The sequence below is a fragment of the Sinohyriopsis cumingii genome, chromosome 16 (assembly GCF_028554795.1).
Source record: "Sinohyriopsis cumingii isolate HCF-2022 chromosome 16, ASM2855479v2, whole genome shotgun sequence".
Taxonomy (NCBI): domain Eukaryota; kingdom Metazoa; phylum Mollusca; class Bivalvia; order Unionida; family Unionidae; genus Sinohyriopsis; species Sinohyriopsis cumingii.
Window position 1 is genome coordinate 94,313,661 of NC_142976.1, and position 24,252 is coordinate 94,337,912.

The 24,252-nt window shown below is 33.7% G+C and overlaps 1 protein-coding gene across 2 annotated transcripts in view; it reads left to right on the forward strand.

The window, feature by feature from the left end:
- The window catches only part of LOC149781015 (reticulophagy regulator 3-like), a 47,899-nt gene extending 25,287 nt beyond the window's left edge, over positions 1-22,612 (forward strand). The window contains exons 7-8 of one of the 2 annotated variants that reach the window (XM_089938135.1): positions 483-722; positions 2,371-22,612. In XM_089938135.1, coding sequence (XP_089794261.1) covers positions 483-722; positions 2,371-2,924 — 794 coding nt within the window. In that variant the 3' untranslated portion in view covers positions 2,925-22,612. The remainder of the gene's footprint in view (positions 1-482; positions 723-2,370) is intronic. The other variant, XM_089938136.1, reaches the window with a different exon arrangement.
- Positions 22,613-24,252: the final 1,640 nt, after the last annotated feature.

Sequence of the window (24,252 nt, forward strand, 5' to 3'; positions counted from 1 at the left end):
TGTGAGAGACCACCTGTTTTGAACGATCAGGAACAACATGTTTAGATGTATTGATTATATAGTGTTAATGACCTGTTGTGAGACACCACCTGTCTTGAGAGACCATTATTTCTTAGCAAAAGAGGTGGTCTTTCAAGACAGGTTCTGCCATATTCTAATACAATTGATGTAATTGATCTTGATTCTATATGTGTTGTTAGATGCTAATACTATAAAAGCAGTTGCGTGGAAGCATGTTGCATATTCTATCATATATATATATATATATATATATATATATATATATATATATATATATATATATATATATATATATGCACTGTTAGATGAACACTAATCATAGTTTATCTGTTTGCCATATTATCTTGTAAGACACTTTTACTCATTGACCATCGTAGGTAACAGTGCTTGGTGTTAGACCACAGTGTGACCATAATTATATATGGTGTCTATTGAAGACAATTATCCCTCTCAATCCATAGACCACTCGGCACCAGCCCCTGTGATGCAGGAAGATAATGCCATTAACGGTGACAGCTCAGTCGTTGTGGACAATGAAAGTGACCTAGAAGATTTCTATCCCTCAATGGACCCGGAGGTGACAGCTGCCCTTGCTCGTGCCATAACAGACAGTGAAGATGAAGGGGGACCTGGAACTGGTACACCCTCCCTTCCTACTCCAGGTCTTTCAAAAGAACCATCGTTCTGTAACAGTGAGGATAGTAAGCTTTGAGTTTAATCATAAAATGTCTTGATGGCTTAGATCGTGATATTGAGTGGCATGTGAGCAGACTGGAAATCAAGCTAAGGACTCACAGACTGTCCACTCCCACTTTTTATTTGATTTTGTCTTGGCAGATACTCTTGGCTATCATCTGTACCTTAACTTTTGATTTTGTTGTTGTTGTTGTGGGGTTGAACATCATTTTTCAGCACACGATAGGCTATGTATGGAGGCCAGTATTAATGGTGGAGGAAGAACCACCGACCCACGAGAAGCTGCTGGCAAGCTTTCTCACATACCCTCATTGGCCGAATCCTAGACTCAAACCCACGCCGACATGGTGAGGTGAGATGGCAGTTATTCATAACGGAAAGCACTTTAGACCACTCGGTCACTCTTAACTTTTGAAGAGCATTTTTCCTTTCAAAAATGGAATATAGAAATTTACAAAGAAAGCATCCTACTGATTCAGATCTCTTGGCTAACTGCTTTGCATATAGCAATTATAGGTGTTGAGTGATCAAGCTCACATGAGTCTCTTGTTATGTATTGCTCAGTTTCTCTGACACTGTTTTATGTAAAGGGGGCGCTCACCAGTTAACATGTACTTTTGAGAGAGTGACGTATGTAAGGTGAAGTAGTTCGCATTTAAAACATGCACAGTGGAGAGAATGTTGGCATACCTATATGCTACATTAATGTAATGTGGATGATATTTCTTTGGATATTGTACTTTTGGAAATTTTACATGATTTAAGCACACTGCTAACTAAAATGACTGCTCCCTTGAGTTAAAAAAGCAGCCTGAATTAGTCTAAAGTACGCTATACATAGCAGCTATTAAAATAGGGAAAATGAATTTTGCCAGACTAGACAATACCAGCTTCTGAAAGTGCAATGAATGAATTACCAAATATATAAAATGTAAAAAAAGGTTATTGGCTCTTTTTTATACAATTTACCTTTGAAGTTCAGGAAGTGAAAATGACCAAGTAGAGCCTGCACTTTTTTGAAAGGTGCACATCTGAAGTAAGGCCAAGCTGTATGCTCTATAACCCATAGTACACCCATCAGTCATACACCAAAATAAAGGGAATTAAAGGTTCTTTTAATTATACGTAAGATATGCAAGGTATTTTTTAAATATCCAGTATAACCAGTGAGGAAAGCCGGGGAAATTCTTATTCTTTAAAATTCTAACCCTCCCTATGCAAAATACGAAACTGTAGAGCGCCACCAAAGTCAGACCATTTGATCATGTATTGATAATGGATGGTGTTGTTCATCACAAGCAAAAGGAAGTCACAGTAACCTAATTTTTATGCTCCAGTTTTTTAAATGTTTTTGCAATTATCTCACTTTCTTTGACAATGTTTCATTTACAGTTGTGAAATTTGATGGGTGCATTTATCTTTGGAGATGCTTCTAACAACGGGTTTAAATAAAGTATGGGTCTGTTGTTTTCTTTTTGTTTCAATTAGCATAAATTTGGTGAGATATAATAGTCACTTTTCCACGGCTGGCATCATTGTTGTCAACAATGCTATATTTTTTTATGTTAAAGTTGTTGAAAGTCAGGAAAAGTGATAATACTGATAAGCATGTAAGGATCCAGTTAAAATGCGAACATTTGATCTCCTTTTCAGAGCACCACTCTGATGTAGAGGCTGAATTTGCAGAAGGAATTGAGCAGATGCCCGATTATGATGAGGTCAATAACACGGATGAAGATATCTTGGAACCCGAATCCCGTGAAGGGTCAGAGGAGCCAATCAGGTTCATACCCTCACATTTCGATGACTCCAGTGATTCAGAGGACCCAAATACTCTCACCACAGACATTGACGCTCGTGATTTTGGAGCCGAGGGTGATTCTAATAGAAGAATCCAGAAAGTAAAAGATCCACAAACTGTACTAGCAGAAGGCCTTGTGAAACAGGCATTATCATCGATGATGGAATCGGCACTTCAGAGTTTGACTAATTTGACCCAAGCCGGGTCTCAGGCCCCTCAGTCACAATCAGATCAAGGACATGTTGCATTCAGAAAGAAAACTACCACGGAAGATGAGTTAGACATGGAAATAGCGCCATCAAGTATGATACGGAGAAATTCTGATGATTCAGCAGATTTTGTTGTTGATGAAGAATTTGAATTCCTGGATGAGTATGAACTGGAGGGAGAAGAAAATGAAAAATGAGGTTGCAAGGACTCTTTTTTTTTTCCTTAGCCTAATGTTTGCATATCATCTCTCAGGTTGAATGATTATTTTGTGTGATTTATATATGTTTAATTTTTATTTGTCATATATTACTGTAAATTTAGGGTTTTAGTTGCATCAGTTTGTGATATACTAGTTGTGTTTTTAATCATGGCACTAACATGGTGAGGTATTTGTCATCTTAAATATTAATTCAGTCTGACAGGTGTAAGGTTAGGAATACAAAATTTGTAAATGAGTAATTTTGAAATAATATATAGTGTATTATCATCACATATTTTTTCTCTCACCTTTTCAAGCAAGGTAGGGGAAAACTTTGTTTTCTGGATAATGTGAAATTGTGACACATGCAGTCTATTATATAACATTGCCTTTATTATTCAATGTAATACCCATGCTGGATGCTTAAAATGTTTTTATTTTATGATGACCAAAGTTATCGTAATAAATGCACACCAGTGTCCATGTTGGGAACTCTTCGCTTTGCAAATGCATTTCCTCTCCTAGTAGGGTTGTAATGGGAAAAAAAGCACATGAAAGATCTGTTGATACTGTTTGAACCAACAGTGTTAAGTGCTAGTAAGACAACCGGCATGCATGACTAGGTTCCCCAAAAATAATGATGTTCTTGGCACGTTAAGATAAAGCTTCTATATAACGTGACATGCAGAGATTTTTATGCATATGACTTAGAATGGGTATTTTTGTAAATTTTTAACAAAAGAGAGGTGTGCATATTCATGTGAACATGTTACACATTCAGTCAATGTAAGAATTAATTATGTAGCCATCTAAATGCCTTTTGGAAAAGTAGGATGTAATGTTCCTTGTTATGTAACTATTTATTTTCCCAATGGTACTTGAATACAAGTTTGGTGCTAAATTCAAAACACTAGATCTGATGTGTAACTAACCTTAGTAACCTTAGTAAGTCTTGTAAAACATAATGTAGAGAAAGTGTTTTTTCATGTTTGCTGCAATCATTTCCTTGATAGGATGCATGGCCTTGTGTTTTCACAGCAGATTGGGATTATAAGATTGTAAACTTGATTCCTTGGCATTGTGTTCTTAAGTTTCCTTGACAACTTCAGTCCATTACCATGAATCAGTACTAATAGCTATATGTAGTGTGGGGTGGGGGGAGGGAAGAGGAATTATAGTCTCAACCAGCCGAGACATACTAAGGAATAGAAAATTGGCAGATATCAGTCTCTGAAAAATACAGTCAAAACAGGTAATGCTTGAAGTTTCTATGCATCAAGTAGATACATTTTTGATCATCCCTTGGGAATGATAAGTTTCAAAAATATCCCTTTAGTGATTGTTGACAAAATTGGGATTATGACCTCATTATGTTCATGACATTAGTACAAAATGCAACAAAAAATAAACTTATCATTTTCTTCTTAACTTTTACTTTTATTTACGTAAAATGAGTGAATATGCCTGTTTCGTTATCGTTATAAATTTATTTGACCATACTCAATGCCAACAGCAAAATCAGGTGAACTCATCTTCATTTTGCTTCATTTTTAGATTACCTGGCAAATGGCTAAGTGAGCTTTTATCAGACTTGGTTTATGAGTTTATATCGTCAAGTTCTTGAATGAGTTTGATCATGTGTGACATCGGTGCATGTTAATGAGGTGATGTAGCATCTGATTGGTTGAACCTGTAAACACGCTAGAGGCAATATATCTGATCTGATTTTGATCACACCAGGTATGTAAGCTTGTATCATCAAAATCTCGGAAGAACTCGATTGTGAGTAACATTCACAGATATTAATAAGGTGTCAGATGAGGTTTAGTTTTGAGCAACATCTGTGAATATTAATTAGGTGATATTGCATCTGATTGGCTGAGCTTGTTACCAATCTTGAGATTGTAATTTTGATTACCTTTTTATCAACGATCTAAGCTTATATCAAGGTCTTAGATTAGTTAGATTACTGTTATATCAAGGTCTTGGATTACTGTTTATAAAACTTGTTGAATGTATACATGTGGTACATTACATGTGTTAACTTGCCAGTTGTTATTAGAGGAAAAATCAAGGGAGGTAACCCATGCTAATGACTAGTTAGAATCACAGGATTGGGATTATATAGAGTTGGTATGGTTTGTTCATTTTAAAGGCATTTTATTGGCAATATTTTCATGAGGAAATGGAAACTAAATGTCTGTTCTGAGGGCACACCGAGGCAGTCGACCCAGACTGACCTGGCTGGGTATCGAATCCATGATTCTTGGATTATGAGTGACACTTAAAAAAATAACAAAGCACTGCATGTTTGGGAATAAAATTAGTGATTTTCAGTTTGGACGGAAGAAATTAAGCACTTGAACATAACAAGTAACGCTTTTAACTTGTTAGTTTGATATTTTTTATATATATTTCATTATATTTGTGAGGCTGGTTTGTAAAATACCATTGAATTGTTGCAATTTTATGGATAAAAAGTTTTCACTAAGAAAAAAGAGTATTATTGTAATTTACTAATAATGCAGTTCGACCACTTGGCTGTTTAACTAAGGGCATCACAGTTGCACTCAATAGATCTAAGTGTCAGAATTTCTTTACAGTTTTAATTATTTGCAAGAAAATATTTTACTTTAGGGAGAAAATATTACAAAAACTGTGTCCAAGTTTTGAATAATTTATCTGTAGAGATTGCTAAAAGTTTGACCACATCAGAAATTCTGTAATAATAGGAGGCCTGTTTTGATTAATTGGGTTAAACAGAGTGGATTCTTTGTGCATTTCAAGTATCTGATTTATTTATTCTTTATATGTTATCACATGTATTGTGTATTATTATGTGGTATTTTTCATTTACTTATTGTTATTGCATACAAAGTTATTTTAAAAATATATTTTTTTGTTTTTTTTGGCTTTTAAATAAGTAAAAATTACTCAGTAAGCTTTTCCACCTGAAATACATACCTATAATTACTAAGCATAAAAAAAATGTTCTTATACAAATATTCTGAGAAATTTGATAGTTGGTTCAGGTTGATCAGATGTTGGGAATTGGACCTGCTACTTTTTAATCACAAAAAGTCATCATTATGACCGCTGATCCAGCACAGCTCCCAAGGGTGGGGATCTCAGTGGTTTCCAAGTTATGGCTGCAGTGGAGGGGTCCCAGCATGGGATAAAAACAGACCCAGGAGGCATGCTTACTGTGCAGATTAATCCCCCTTGTAACACCAGGGAAATGAATAAACTTATAGGTGTGACAATGGACAGTTTTAGAGTTATGACTCAGAGCCTAGTTCCAGGAGCAGGATGAGATTTATGGAAAAATACTCATTTCATAAATGACTTGTCTGTTTTATGCAGAGAAGGAAATCATCTGTGTAAGTTGTAGGAAATAGTAAAAATAGCACCAGTTTTAAAACAATGCATCAAGTATGGGCACCAAACATTTTTTCCCTTCTACATTTTCTGAATTTGCATTCAAAAAATAACGTCAGCTACTGAGAAGAGTGACATCATGCACCCTTGGGCCTCTTGTTTGCCCAGGTCATTTTTTGGCATGTCACTGCATTGTGATGAAGTTGAAGGTGACCCACTGTACAGGATATAATGCTTCATCACACCCTGCTTATTATCTCCACCACACAGTTGTATTTTTTATGTTTTTTTAAAATAAAATTTTGATATGAATGATGCTGCAGGCTTCATCAAGCGCATTGATTCTACCTCTGGTGTTAACATTTTAAGTTAGTTGGTGTTCATGTCATGGTGTTTTCATGTCATGTTCAGTGTTCTTTCACAGTATATCAGACGTGTGACATAATAGATCAACAGATTTTATAAGGAAATTAAAAACAAAGTACTATTATTAATAGGGAAAATACAGTAAATTTTGGATAAATGGAAATCTAAAGTTTCATATTCTACAAATAATAAATTGATTTGAAACTTTCATTTCCAGGAATAAAATGCGACATTTGTACAGATTCTGAATACGACATAGTATGGCTTATTTGTGAGCACATGTGAGTTGTCTGTCATGAAATGTAATTAAAATATATGTATTCCTAAGCAATTGTCACATGCTAACATATTGTCTGCAAAAAATGAAGCCAGTGAATTTCTCTTGTGTTATTAAGATTTTTATCTGTTCAGATTTTTATTTGTTTAAGGCACTGATATTTACTGCAGAATTTGATATCTTGCTTTTGATGCATTTGAAAGTGTATTACACAATAGTCTTATCTTGCTTCTCAAGTAGATTCAAGAAAGATGAAATATAGTTTGTATGTATTTGTACTTATGTATATTGAATCACCATATCGTCTTCCTTTACCTCATTTCATTGCCTCTTGTTTTTTAAAGTAAGAAAGCCTGGATACAGTATTTATCCAGGTTATAATCTGTAACCATCTGCACTGTGCAAAAATAGATCTGCCACATAATTCCTGAAATGACTATTGTCTTCAGATTTCTTACTGTTTTAGGTTTGGGAGTATTTCAAGTTATTGCTGCCTATGGCATAGTGTCCTTTCATTCTGTACACTGTATGCATTGGATATTTCAGATTCAGTTTAATGTACACTGTATACATTGGATATTTCAGATTCAGTTTAATGTACACTGTATGCATTGGATATTTCAGATTCAGTTTAATCTACACTGTATACATTGGATATTTCAGATTAAGTTTAATGTACACTGTATACATTGGATATTTCAGATTCAGTTTAATGTACACTATACATTGGATATTTCAGATTCAGTTCGAACTGTATACACTGGATATTTCAGATTCAGTTTAATCTACACTGTATATATTGGATATTTCAGATTCAGTTTAATCTACATTGTATATATTGGATATTTCAGATTCAGTTTAATTACACTGTATACATTGGATATTTTAGATTCAGTTTAATTTACACTGTACATTGGATATTTCAGATTCAGTTTAATGTACACTATACATTTGACATTTCAGATTCGATTTAATGTACACTGTATAGTTGATGCTTCAGATTCAGTTTTTAAAGGGAAATTTTGCACCTTTTTTTGGCTGCTTTAGCAAATCCTACTCTATCAAAATCATTGCTTAAATAAAATCATTGCACGATGCCGATTCAGTGTTCATTATTATGAGCTGTCCAGCTTCATGTGAATCTCATATGTTATGTGTTTAGGCTATTACAAAAGTAACAAGAAAAAAGTGAAGATAACAAGCTTTGTAAAATGTAAAAAATAATTTATTTCCCTTGAAAAACAAGGTAAAATTGAGGAAAAAACTAACAGTTTTATGAATCAAATCCAAAAATAATTGAAGAATAAAAAAAATAGAAGTCCTAGTAATAAAAAGTCCTAATGAAAATGCGTTTGAATCCCAATGAAATCAAAATGGAAGGCGATGACATATGATGTGGTCTGCGTCATACTGATGTGTTAACAGTTCTTTGTTGAATCACAGAAAATAATATTCCAGTTTTTCTAATTCTGTGTAAATTTTGATAAATGTCTTTGTTCAACAATTACTTTAGAGCACTTAAAATTACAGGGAAAACAAGCTCGAAATCCAAATAAATTGAAGAAAAGAAAATAATTAGCCCAAAACTAGTCACAACTTAAAACAATTTTAATTCCTCAAGTGTTAAGGCAAGAATAACTTATTTCTCAAAACATCAGTAATAAATATAACTTAGTGAAAAACAGATGCCCAGATGTGGGTCAATTCCACTTTATGAATCTTAATCTGAGAAAGAATTTTAAAAAATTTAATGTTGTTTACTACAACTATTACTGGTTCCCAATACAATAAAGTTTGCAGATTTTCATTGATTAATGATATTTGTCAGGAAAATGTCTGTGTATTAAATAATTACAGTTTTCATCATGTTTTATGATTCAATAAAAAAAATTCATGACTTTCATGCCAAATGTTGCACCTCTGTCTATCTTACCTTAATTGACTTGGAAAAATTAACTACAGAGTTTTGCATTTGGTGATTAGCTTAGCTGTTTGTTTGTTAATTTTTTCTTTCCATTTGGTATGTCTGCCTTAGAATTTACTGAGATGAATTTGTTTTGCCTGCCAGAATAGCAGTAATGCTTTTAATTTACTGATCTTGATAAGGTGTATTATGCTAATATGGCATGTTTATCCATCCTTACAATTTCCTGTGTCTAGCTCATGTTCATCAATCCTGTGTCTAGCTTATATTCACCCATCCTTTAACATTTGCATGTCTAGCTCATAGCCAAGATTTTGATTTAAATGTACCCAGATATACATAAAGACTAGACAATTTGTCATATTTTGATTTAAATGTACCCAGATATACATAAAGACTAAACAATTTGTCATATTTTGATTTAAATGTACCCAGATATACATAAAGACTAGACAATTTGTCATATTTTTATATTCGTTTTACTACCTCAGAGGTCAAGGTTAATTTAAAGCTAGGAAATCACAACTCTTTTTCTGGCTTTGTAATTTCTAAACTAATGCTTAACAAGGTATTTTGATGACACTTAACGAATACAAATACAGTTTATGATAAATTATTATGTTCGGATTAGATGACTAGGGATATGGTGTAAAAACATTATGCATTTCCCTTTGATTGTGGAATGCTATACCTATCTGGGGGAATAATATCCATGTGTCCATGTTAGATGATGTCATAGACAATTACAAAATTTGTTATTGTCTTCTCCTTTGGAAACCATTCTGCTGTAGCATTGCGTGTGGCCTTGCCTTTAGTTCCGACATGATACCCCAGTTAGCAACACTACAGAAGAAACTGTTCTTGAATAAAGGAAATAATAATATATAACTTCATGACAGGATAGGATTTTGCACGCTGTCATGTAGCCAGCCACAAACATAGGCTTTTACAAAGGAAAATGTTTCTTTTTGACCTTTTTTTGTGTATCATAGCTGTTGGTTATGAAGTACTATCGATATTTGTATGATGCTAGACCCAGTTATGTGTCATGACAGGATGGTTTATGAGAACTGCAAGCAAGTCCATAACTTGGTGGTAATGTTTTTCATGAAGGAAAATGCCACAAGATAGGTGTATCAGGTTCTATTTACATTAGAACCCATGAATGTATGAGTTGCATTTTGTTATTTGTTATCTAGCTTTTCTTTATGCCATGGCATATTGTTGTCCAGTTATTTTTGTATTGTTGCACCTTAGTGCCTGAAAAAGGATTGAAATCTTCCATCATGCGGACATAATGGAAAACATTATTTTGTGCTTTAAGTTTTCACTTGAAAATGCCTTAGTACTTGATATAGGGATTAACGTTTTCTGTGTTAGTCCCAAATCTCTCTCTAGTAATTTCTCTTTAAAGTGCACATTTATGATGACATAATTATCAAGAGAGAGTTATTCTTTTGTTAGTTACAATTATGATTTAGTAAAGTTGTATAATTTTCTGGTGTATGTTTCAAGTAATTTCATATTTATTTTTGAAATACCTTAGTATCCCAAAATGGATAGAAAATCTCTCTCACACGGACATGATAAAAAACATGTAGGTAGTATGTTTAAGTCTTTAGCTCTGTTGTGGAAGTACCTAAGCACTTCTGTAGGGATTGAAAATCAACATCACGCGAACTTGAATAAAACATCATATTTTGTTCCAATTTTTCTCATTGATTTTTGTCATTGAATAATATCATATCTATATATGAGTTTATATAAAAAGGGTTATTAATTCTAGTAAGGAAGTTCTTTTAAAATTTTTTGGAAGTTGAGCTTTATTTAATGCTGTTATGCGCAGAGTTTGGATACTATTTGTTTTGGCAAATTAAAAGTTATACTTGGCTATGAAAGGAAGTGTTGTTATTTATCATTCAAATTTGAAATGCCTAAGTACAGAGGGATATAACTATTTAAATTTCATGATCTGATAAATACTGTTAAACAAAATTATTGTAACAGGTATATAATGTTTTGAAATTTTAGTGAGGAAACTGCTAATATACTAATAAATTCAAGATTATTATAAATTTTGTTTTAGGATCGTGAAAATGCCATTTCGGCTACATGACATCCCAAAATAGATCAGTGACATGAGTAGTGTGCAATAAATTATTGCATATCACATGATGTTATATCATCCAATGAAATAACATCTCATTATAATGATTTGTATCGTTATAATGATTTTCAATATTCTACACGTGCAAAAAATAGATCATTATGAATATTTGGGTCACCTAAATCATAAATGTCTGTTTGAGGTTTGAATCCCATTTTGAGGTGTCTTTTTAGAAAATCAAACATTTGGAGGCTTAGAAATAAATTAGATATTCTTTAATTGTGATTGATTCATACATAACTTTGCGTTGAATGTTAGTATATATCAAATTCTTTTTGATTTCCTTTGAAGAAATCTCATTCTGTTAATTGTTCATATACTAATAGTCATCTTTCTTTTAGTTTAGACATGTCCACAGATTTAAGACACAACAAAAATGTCAGTTTTGCATCACTACATAAATTTATATCTACACAAATAAATGAATTCCCAGTAGCCATAGGAAGGATACTTTTTAAAATATTGCCTGCCATAAGGTGTAGCGCATGTCTGTCTGTTACCAGTTTCATTTCACACAGTAACTTAAGTGGTCCACCATCTACTGTCGCCAACCATTGTGGATGGTTTGGACTTGGGATAAGGACAATGCCTATTGAATATGGGGTCAGAAGGTGCAAAGTCAAGATGAAAATAATTGTTTCTGCACAATAACTCAAGTACTCCACCATCAACAGATACTGAACTTTGTGGATGGCTTGCACTTTGGGTAAGGAAGAACCCTATCAAGGTCAAAGTTCAAGGTCACTTGCTGAAACAAGCAGAGTAGAGTTAGTAGCCTTTGTGTGGATGGAATGCAAATTGGGTAAAGAAGCCGCCAGTTGATAATAGGATGCAAAAGATCAAACGTTAAGTTTACTGAGACTTAAAGAATAAAAGTAGCTTTCAGACAATAACATTAATTTCACATCTTAGCCTGAACTAAACTTTGGGGATATCTTGTTCATGGGGAGAGGGAGAAGCCTTTCAATTTTGGGGTCATAATGTAAATGGTCCGAAGTCAACATATGAGACTGAAAAGTGGTAAAATGGTTTACACACAATAATATTGGATCTACATCACACACTAAATCAAACTTTGTGGGTGGCTTGCATTTGGAGCAAGGAAGAAGCCTATCAGTTTTTAGGTCAAAGTCAAGATCACTGTAGAGTCAAAATGGTTTCTGCCGAAAACATTTCAGTTATTGACTATGTACCTTTACCCAAGTTTGCAGGTGATTACTTAATATGAACATCTTGGTGCCAGAATCCATCAAGATGGTACGGACTGGCTTATTTATTTACTTTCAGCCAAAACTGCCTTAACCATCTTAGTGCCAGAATCCATCAAGATGGTACAGACTGGCTTATTTATCTACTTTCAGCCAAAACTGCCTTAAGCAGTGCAAAAAGGACAAACTCTGCTGTTAACACAGATGACTTATGGCTGGAGGTTCATCTGTCAAAATTTGCTTTTCAACAAATACCACTCCTCAGACACTATTATAATTATTATTATTATTGTTTTTTAAAATCATTTTTACTATGACTTCAATCACTTTTATTGTAAAATTAATCTTTATTTGTAACATTTTTATAGCTTTTAAAAAAAATATTGTTATGAGTTTTGAGGAATGGTTAAGGTAGTAGCCATGATTTCTTCTTATAAATTTATCATTCAGAAATTCTGGTGGCAAAGGGTTTCATTCAAAGATTTCTTCAAACTTTCCCTATGATATTTTTTTTCTTTGTAAGATTTTGCTTCAGGAATGGAGGTATCTCAGCTGCTTGTACATTGGAATTGAAGTTGGCAGTGCCAGAAATACAAGCCTTGGTCAGATAAAGAAAGTGTAAACCCAGTGACTGACCAGTCACCTTTGTTTCAAGACTTGTGAGTCCTTTTAAGTTGAAAACTATTCCTAGTCATGTCTTTACCATCAATCATGCACAAGTTTTTTTTCTTCTTCAGGTCTGTGTTCTTGCAGGCACTGGCTTGTCATTCCACGACAACTTTGAACCAATGGAATATCTCAGTTGAATTAGGGACAGAATGTGGGTCCTTTATCTGTTCTCAGATGAAGGAGAGTAACCTACTGGTTAACATTTTCATCTCAAACATGAATAGATATTTAACAAATCTTTGATATGTTCATCTCAAACATGAATAGAGCTACAATAGGTTTTAGGCTGGGTCTGTTACACCATTTCAGGTAGAACAGGTTTACGTTTGGTGGACATAGGTCATCTTGTAGCAACACTTGGACTGTGAAAGCATGTGCTTTATTTGCTGTGCCTAACCTCAAATGAGTTACAGGTGGGCTACTTCAGTTGCATTTTTCATGCTAACCATTTTAGCAGTTTCATGACATCATGATAAAAGTATGTTACACCCCCCCCAATTTGAATTCAACAAATGTAATTCCTGGTATTGCTTACTTTTAATTAAATTAATAATTCACAATAAAGAAGTGATTTCCAAAAGAAGAAAAAATGGTTTTGTTTTGTTCATATTTTGTATTTATAATAACAGCATTATAATTGCATTATTACTTGGAATAACTTGGTGGAAATTATTATAATTTACCTAAAAAAACATGGTGGAATTTTTTTATAATTTACCTAGATAAACTTGATGGAAATTATTATCATTTATCTAGAATAACATTGTAGAAATTAGTATAATTTACCTAGAATAACATTGTGAAATTAGTATAATTTACCTGAAATAACATGGTGGTATTTAGTATAATTTACCTAGAATAACATGGTGAAAATTATTATAATTTGCCTAGAATAACATGGTGGCAATTAGTATAATTTACATAGAATAACATGGTGGAAATTAGTATAATTTGCCTAGAATAACATGGTGGAAACTAGTATAATTTGCCTAGAATAACATGGTGGTATTTAGTATAATTTACCTACAACAACATGGTGGAAATTATAATTTGAATAGAATAACATGGTGGAAATTATTATAATTTGCCTAGTATAGCATGGTGGTATTTAGTATAATTAACCTACAGTAACATGGTGGTAACTATTATAACTTACCGACAGTAACACCATGGAAATTATTATATTACCTACAATAACATGGTGGAAATTATTATATTACCTATAATAACATGGTGGAAATTATTATAATTTACATTGAATAACATGGTGGTATTTATTATAATTTACCTACAATTTCATGGTGGTAATTATTATAGTTTACCTGCAATAACATGGTGGAAATTATAATTTACATTGAATAACATGGTGGTATTTATTATAATTTACCTACAATTTCATGGTGGTAATTATTATAATTTGCATACAATAACATGGTGGAAATTATTATAATTTACATTGAATAACACGGTGGTAATTATTATAATTTACATTGAATAACATGGTGGTATTTATTATAATTTACCTACAATTTCATGGTGGTAATTATGATAGTTTACCTGCAATAACATGGTGGAAATTATAATTTACATTGAATAACATGGTGGTATTTATTATAATTTACCTACAATTTCATGGTGGTAATTATTATAATTTGCATACAATAACATGGTGGAAATTATTATAATTTCCCTACAATAACATGGTGGAAATTATTATAATTTACCTTCAATAACATGGTGGAAATTATTATAATTTACCTTCAATAACATGGTGGTATTTATTATAATTTACCTGGAATAACATGGTGAAAATTATTATAATTTACCTTCAATAACATGGTGGCATTTTGAATAATTTACAATAACATGGTAATTATTATATTACCTACAATAACATGGTGGAAATTATTATTATTTACATAGAATAACATGGTGGTATTTAGTATAATTTACCTTCAGCAACATGGTGGTAATTATTATAATTTACATTGAATAACATGGTGGTATTTATTATAATTTACATATAATTTCATGGTGGTAATTATTATAATTTGCCTACAATAACATGGTGGTAATTATTATAATTTACCTAGAATAACATGGTGAAAATTAGTGTAATTTACAATGAATAACATGGTGGTATTTAGTATAATTTACAATAACATGGTAATTATTTTATTACCTACAATAACATGGTGGAAATTATTATTATTTACATTGAATAACACGGTGGTAATTATTATAATTTACATTGAATAACATGGTGGTATTTATTATAGTTTACCTACAATTTTATGGTGGTAATTATTATAATTTGCCTACAATAACATGGTGGAAATTATTATAATTTACCTTCAATAACATGATGGTAATCATTATAATTTACAATGAATAACATGGTGGTATTTAGTATAATTTGCAATAACATGGTAATTATTATATTACCTTCAATAACATGGTGGAAATTATTATTATTTACGTAGAATAACATGGTGGTATTTGTTATAATTAACATTGTATGACATTGTATAACAGGATCATGACCACAATTTTCAATTTGTTTCAGTACTTTTTTAATGGTATAGGATGCTAAACACGGTGATAATCAAAGCCTTTGCAATCACACCACTCTTTAATCAATTTGTTTTCTGTTTGTAAAAATTCAGAGAATATGTTCTATTTACATTCTTAATACGTGATAGCTTTTATTAAAACTCTGTGATTTTTCATACTTATTCAACAAACTTTTACTGTCATTCATACATGGCAGAATATTACGGTGGATGGAAAGTGCAGATAAAGTTACCCTTGACTATCCGTTCATCCATTTGTAAGAATTGGTTTTGTATTTAGGTCAGTTTTCAGGTACTGTATTGGGGCATCTGTCTTCCATGAGTACATTTCTGGTTAATAGTTTAATATCCTCAACAGCCCCAAACAGATACATATAGGTCATAGATTTTGTACTCAGCAAAAAAACAAAACAAGTCAGCTAGCAAACCACATGTACTTAATGCAAAGCCACTGTCTCCACAAAGACTTCTATATTTATTATATACCACTATATTTATATAAAATTGTATGTAAATCACTTTCTACAAAGTTTCGAGGATACACATTTTAATGAACAAAATTTTATTTTAATTATTTTGGCATCACTTGATTGCACATCATTGCAGAGTACAATGCGGCCAATGTTTACAAAATACACATCACAAATTACATAATTTCACATCATCTTACATATCAGCAAATTTATAGGGTTCTAGACGCATACTTGTTAGCATCTAATTTGTTATCAGTAATGTGATTTGAGAAAGACATTATGTTAGCTTGTAATTGGCAGTTTCAGTGTTTGAACATTATCAAAGATAAATTACCAAACCATTTACTTGACCTTCATCAGTTTCCATGAAGTGAAAGAAGAAAAAACAATTGTATATTTGTCTCTTTAGAGCAAATTAAACTCCCGCATTAAAGTTTTTTTTATAACTTATAATATTTTAAATAAATATACTAATTAATTTTTTTATAGTTATATACTGTCTGTTACAGTGAAAGAGAACATTCTCACACCTTTTTCACACACGTGGACTGAGATACTTCAAGTTTTGGTTGAGAACACCTGGTAGACTGTGTTGCGATCTTTTTCATTAGAATTAACATAATTTTCTCGTTTATGTGCAATTTTATAAAATAACAATTTGGATGTGGATTTTTTTTTTTAATGTTGTACTTGACTCATTTGTCTTGAGGACTTGTATAAAGTTTCACCCATGTCAGGCAATGTTTTGAATGAATAATGATCACTTTTAGCTTAAAGTTTTCTCCTAACAAAAATGTTTTTAATCTTTGTAAAAAGTCAGTTATAATCACATTTTATCTTGTTTTTAAGTTGCTGCAAATTGGCAGTTATAATCACATTTTATGAACATGTGTTGTTTTAAGTTGGTGCTGGCTTGCATAATTATGTGGCATTTTGCATACGCTGGATTACAAGTTTGAAATGTGTTTTACTCCATAACTTAATCATCACGTGTATACATATTTTCTTTTCTATTATAGCTTGTTGGTGAATTAGCTTCCTCAATAGTTTCACTCCATGTGAAAAATGGCATTAAGTATATTGTTCACATTTTCTTCAGAAAACTAGTATAAAAAATTATATATGAAAATTTATAGAACTCGAGTGAAACAGCAGGTAAGATATTGTCTTTTTTTTGTCGCTTTTTCGCTTTTTGTTTGCTTTTTGTTGAATTAGATTACTGTACTTAAATGGTTGTTTTGCATCTAATGCAAGTCTTGTTTACATATATATTTATCGTACATATGTTCAAAATTGTGTGTGTACATATTTATCGTTATTTTTTTGTTATTGCCACTGATACAGCCTCGGTGTCACCTTTCTGGTATAAACATTACCACTGATACAGCCTCGGTGTCACCTTTCTGGTATAACCATTACCACTGATACAGCCTTGGTGTCGCATTTCTGATATAATCATTACCAGTGATACAACCTCAGTGTCACCTTTCTGGTATAACCGTTACTACTGATACAGCCTTGATGTCACCTTTTGGGTATAAACATTAGCACTGATACAGCCTTGGTGTCACCTTTCTGGTATAAGGATCACCACTGATACAGCCTTGGTGTCACCTTTCTGGTATAACCATTACCACTGATACAGCCTTGGTGTCACCTTTCAGGTATAAACATTAGTACTAATACAACCTTGGTGTCACATTTCTGATATAACCATTACCACTAATACAGCCTCTGTGTCACCTTTTTAGTATAACCATTACCACTGATATAGCCTTGGTGTCACCTTTCTCGTATAAGCAATACCATTGATACAGCCTTGGTGTCACCTTTCTGGTATGACCATTACCACTGATACAGCCTTGGTGTCACCTTTCTGGTATAACCATTACCACTGATACAGCCTCTTTGACACTTTCTGGTATAACCATTCCTATTGATGCAGCCTTGGTGTCACCTTTTTGATATAACCATTACCACTAATACAGCCTCAGTGTCACCTTTCTGGTATAACCATTACCACTGATGCAGCCTTGGTGTCACCTTTCTCGTATAAGCAATACCATTGATACAGCCTTGGTGTCACCTTTCTGGTATAACCGTTACCACTGATGCAGCCTTGGTGTCACCTTTCTGGTATAAGGATCACCACTGATACAGCCTTGGTGTCACCTTTAAATGTTAAACTTGGAAAGTCTAGAGAGCTATGACCCCACATGAATTTTAGCCCAACTGGTCATATACCGGAAGAGCTTATGGGATGGCCTGTTGTCCACCATCCATCCATCCATCCATCCATCCATTGGCAAAAGTCTGTTATCACTACCACTCCTAAAATACAAGCAAGATTGCCTTGAAATTTTACAAACACATTCATCCCATGGTTTACTTTCAAATGCAAATTTTGCTGATTGACCATCTAATATATCAACTACAGTGGCCATCTTGAAAGTCTTACAATCTCTTCTACTAAATGGATGTTCATATCAACATGAGGTTTTCACTAAAAGACATTTTATGATATATTTTGGTCCTTAAAAAAATAATAGGTTTAGCATGTTATGTGGCCACCACAGTGGCCGTCTTGAAAATCTTATCACTACTCCTCACTTACAGTCTTCTTATCATGTCTGATTGGTCCTAAATGAAAATGGTGCTGATCAGACATCCAATATGGCCACAAGGGCAGCCATTTTCAAAGTCTTTTTATTTTTACTCCTGATGAATTGTCATATCAACATGAGGTTTTCACTAAAAGATTTTTATGATGTGTGGTTGGTCCTAAATGAAAATTGTGCCAATCTGAAGTCAGATAACTGCCACATTGAACATTTTGAAAATATTATTAATCCTTCTGAATGGATTGTCATATAAAAACTAGGTATCAACTAAAAGACTTCTCATGATGTCTGGTTGGTCCTAAATGAAAATGGTTCCAATCTGATGTCCAGTATGGTTACCAAGGCAGTCATTTTGAAAATCTTGTTATCACTACTCCTGAATGGAAGGTCATATCAGTATGTTTTTTTTATACTAATATATTTCTTATGGTGTCAAGCTGGTGCTAAATAAAATGGGTCACAGTGAACACCATGGAAGCCATCTGAAAAGTTTTATTATAGCTACATGTACTGCTCCTGAATGGATGGGGTTTTCTCTATAAAAAAATTTTGATATCAGACTTCGCCTAAATAAAAAGGATAATAATCTGACATCCAATATGGCTGCCCTAGCAACCATCTTGAAAACCTTATAACAACTCTAAGAAAGTCATATTGATGTTGGGTTTTCACCAGAAAACTGCTTATGATGTCCAGTTGGTTTTAAATGAAAATGGTTCTGACCTGATGTCCAGTATGGCCACCACAGCAGCCATCTTGAAACTTTTGTTATTGCTACTCCTGAATGGAAGGTCATATCTTGAAAATAGTGTTATCTCTACCCCTTTCTAAATGGATGGCTATATCAACATGGAGTTTTCATGTTTAGATGTCATATGATACTTTGTTGTTCCTAAATGACAATGGTGCCAGTTCTACATCCAATATGGCTGCTATGATGACTGCCTTCAAGTTTTTGTTGTAAAGACTTATGAAAGATTATCATAACATGGGGTTTTCATGGCTGGACTTCTAATGATGCCTACTTTGTTGTTTAAATTTAATGGGCAGTCAGAGTGTAGCAAGCACACAGTACATGCAGTATAGATATATTTGTGTGCCTAGGATAAAGGGAACATGAATTTATCATCATTCAGTAGTGCCCTGGTTTAATACTGTTGTGTGTATGTGATTAGGATTTTTATTGTACACATGCAAATGTAATCGGCGTGTTAGGTACACATGAAAATGTAATCAGTGTGTTGGATGCACATGCAAACGTAATCGGCATGTTAGGTGCACATGAAAATGTAATCAGTGTGCTAGGTGTACATGCAAATGTAATCAGTGTGTTAGGTACACATGCAAATGTGATGTGATGTGATTTGGATATTTAACATAGCTTTAACAATTTTTCAGTCATATTGCTACGATGTCTGCAGAGTGGCAGTTTATAGTGATGTCTAGCACTGGGGCATCATGCCACAGACGTGTAGCATGATGTCCCACCCAGTCACATTATCCTGACACTAGGCCAACCAGTCCTAACACTAATCTCTTAATGCTGAGAGCTTAGCTAGGCAGCTGTTAGTACCATTTTTGTAAGTCTTCGGTATGATTCAGCCAGGGTTGGAACCCACAACCTCCCGCTTCCGAGGCGGACGCTCTAACCACTAGGCCTAAGAGCAGTGTTGAAGCTCCTCAACTTGTATACTCACCGGGACAAAAAATAATTTTGTTTGATTTGATGATATTTATTTGATTTTCGTGCAAGAACCCTGACAATTTTATAGAATTAGATTCAGGATTTTTCAAAAGTTCTGGTAATATTGAATAATAATTATTTAGCTTGCTTTCATTATGTCAGATCAGTGACCAATCACACATCAGAATCTTCAGAGATTGGGGAAGGGGTGGGATCTTTGGGCTGGCCCTGTATTCTAGAATTTCTTTTTGAGCATAAATGTCTACTTTATGCTCAAAACTTGAGCTTATGCTCAAAATGTTCAGATCGTATACGGTGCTGAATTATGTTTATGCACGTGAAATTTTGCCCCTGGGGAGAGGTACTGAAGTTACCATATATACTCATATATAAGATGGATCCAACTGCAAACTGCATAGACCTGGATCTGCCATTACATTGTGCACTGGCAGATTTTGGTCTATGCAGTTTGTTATGAGTAATCAGTAAAACAACCAGCACATACCCTGATCTGACATTACATAATGCACTGGCAGATTTTGGTCTATGCAGTTTGTTAGGAGTAATCAGTAGAACAACCAACACATACCCTGATCTGCTGGCACATTATGCTTTGGCAGATCAGAGTCTGTTGTTGGACTCGACATACGCAGGTATATACTGTAATGAAATCTCTTATGTTCCATGTGTCTCACTTGAATGCAACTATGTTTATCTTGTGTGAGTGCTTATTTCATGTGACATTTTCTCACTGCATTTTTCTATGCATCTTTGTATAAATATAGATATCCATGTACCTGAGTTTTTAAAATTTCATTTGAAATTATAACAAAATTACGATTATTTGTATTACATGAAGTAATCTACTGGTTTTATCTGATGAAACTACAGATTTGTGAAATGGCCTTGAAGTTGATTTGATGCATTGGTCATTGCAGCTTTGCCTTGCATAATGTTGTGATGTCATTAGATGTTATTATATGTATTACATACAGAGGAATTATGATATAAAATAAATCAAAATAGCAGGTGTTTTGATAACTTACTGTGAAAGTATTTGGAGATTGAGTTGTAGCTATGAAAAAAAAATAAGAATATTGTCCCTGGTAATACAGCTGAGACAGACTCTGGTACATGGATATGGGCTCTTGAAACACTACCATGACATAATCTGGTACATGGATATGGGTTCTTGAAACACTACCATGACATACTCTGGTATGGGGGTATGGGCTCTTGAAACACTACCATGACAGACTCTGGTACAGGGATATGGGCTCTTGAAACACAACTATGGCAGACTCTGGTACAGGGATATGGGCTTTTGAAACACCACCATGACAAACTTTGGTACAGGGATATGGGATCTCCAAATACTACCATGACAGACTCTGGTACAGGGATATGGGATCTTGAAACACTACCATGGCAGACTCTGGTACAGGGATATTGGTTCTTGAAACACCACCATGACATACTCTGGTACAGGGATATGGGCTTTTGAAACACTGTCATAATAGACTCTGGTACAGGGATATGGCCTTTTGAAACACTGTCATGACAGACTCTGGTACAGGGATATGGCCTCTTGAAACACTGCCATGACAGACTCTGGTACAGGGATATGGCCTCTTGAAACACTACCCTGACACACTCTGCTACAGGACCTCTTGAAACAATACCATGAAAGACTCTTACATGAGTATATAGGCCCAGGAAATACTACCAAGTCAGACTCATTCATTGGTGTATGTACCTGTTAATATTAATGAGACAGATTCAGACATGAGAATATGGGTCATGGAAACACAACTGAGACATACTGAAACAAAAATATGGACCCTAGAAATACTACTGAGACAGACATGATAATATGGGCCCTGGAAATACTAATGAGACAGACATGAGAATATGGGCCCTGGAAATACTATTGAGACAGAGTGAGACATGAAAATATGGACCCTAGAAATAGCACTGAGACAGACATGATAATATGGGCCCTGTGCTGAGACAGACATGATAATATGGGCCCTGTGCTGAGACAGACATGATAATATGGGCCTTAGAAATACTACTGAGATAGACTCTGACATGAGAATATGGGTCCTGGAAATTCTACACAGACAGACTTTGTCTGCAGCAGAAGAAATTCTCCAAGTTTTTAAATTGTCAGTGGTATATTATTATCAATTTTTGATTGCTGTTACACTGGAATGTACATAATTTATATGTTGATTTTAAGATTATGGTATTGATATGTTGACTTATTTATAAATATATATATATGTATGTATATGTATTGCTGCGCATTAAAGACATGTTTGTTTTGTGTCATTAGCAATGCTGACATGTGTTCAGTGCTATTTTATACTCAAATTTTCATCTTCAAAATAGGATGTATTTTATACGTCTCTATAATTGATTGCCTTAGTATGAGCTAATAAGTCAGTATTTTATGTAACAAATATTTCTGATTCTTAAGACCATTTTCAGACTGATATCCTTTATTTCTATCATCTTTCTTTCTTGGAAATTTTCCCACATTAGAGAAATTTCCCAACTCTGAAAAGCACAGATCCACATGTATTTAGGATTTGAATAATTATTGATCCCTATGTTTTCTTTACATTTGTAATGGCTTGTATGAGGATACAGAATAAACGACACAAAATTATTTGAAGTTTAATTTAAGAAGGAGTAATTGGTGTTTGCAGTTGGACCAAATTGATAATTGAGTATATATGGTTCTACTTTAAGAGTCCTGATTAGGTATCTTGAAAGGCTTGATTAGGTATCTTGAAAGGCTTGATTAGGTATCTTGAAAGGCCTGATGAGGTATCTTGAAAGGCTTGATGAGGTATCTTGAAAGGCTTGATTAGGTATCTTGAAAGGCTTGATTAGGTATCTTAAAAGGCCTGATTAGGTATCTTGAAAGGCTTGATTAGGTATCTTGAAAGGCCTGATTAGGTTTCTTGAAAGGTTTGATTAGGTATCTTGAAAGACTTGATTAGGTATCTTGAAAGGCCTGATTAGGTATCTTGAAAGGCTTGATTAGGTATCTTGAAAGGCCTGATTAGGTATCTTGAAAGGCTTGATGAGGTATCTTGAAAGGCTTGATGAGGTATCTTGAAAGGCTTGATGAAGTATCTTGAAAGACTTGAATAGGTATCTTGAAAGGCTTGATTAGGTATCTTGAAAGACTTGATTAGGTATCTTGAAAGGCTTGATTAGGTATCTTGAAAGGCTTGATGAGGTATCTTGAAAGGCTTGATTAGGTATCTTGAAAGACTTGATTAGGTATCTTGAAAGGCCTGATTAGGTATTTTGAAAGGCTTGATTAGGTATCTTGAAAGGCCTGATCAGGTATCTTGAAAGGCCTCACGTGGAAGATCCTTTTTAATTCAAAGGTTCTCATTTCCTCAGCATCTTATGAAATATGACTCAAGTAGAGAGACATGAATGCAGTAACAATTCAGTTTTTTCAGTTTCTGAGCCAGATGTAGTATTCACATTTTCTCTTAGTCATTATCTGTCAGTCCAACCTAATGTCCAGGTTTCATTGGTCATTATCTGTCAATCCAACCTAATGTCCAGGTTTCATTGGTCATTATCTGTCAATCCAACCTACTGATGAGGTTTCGTTGGTTATTATCTGTCAATCCAACCTAATGTTCAGATTTCACTGGTTATTATCTGTCAATCCAACCTAATGTCTAGGTTTCACTGGTCATTATCTGTCAATCCAACCTACTGATGAGGTTTCACTGGTTATTATCTGTCAATCCAACCTGATGTCCAGGTTTCATTGGTTATTATCTGTCAATCCAACCTACTGATGAGGTTTCACTGGTTATTATCTGTCAATCCAACCTACTGATGAGGTTTCACTGGTTATTATCTGTCAATCCAACCTGATGTCCAGGTTTCATTGGTTATTATCTGTCAATCCAACCTAATGTTCAGATTTCATTGGTTATTATCTGTC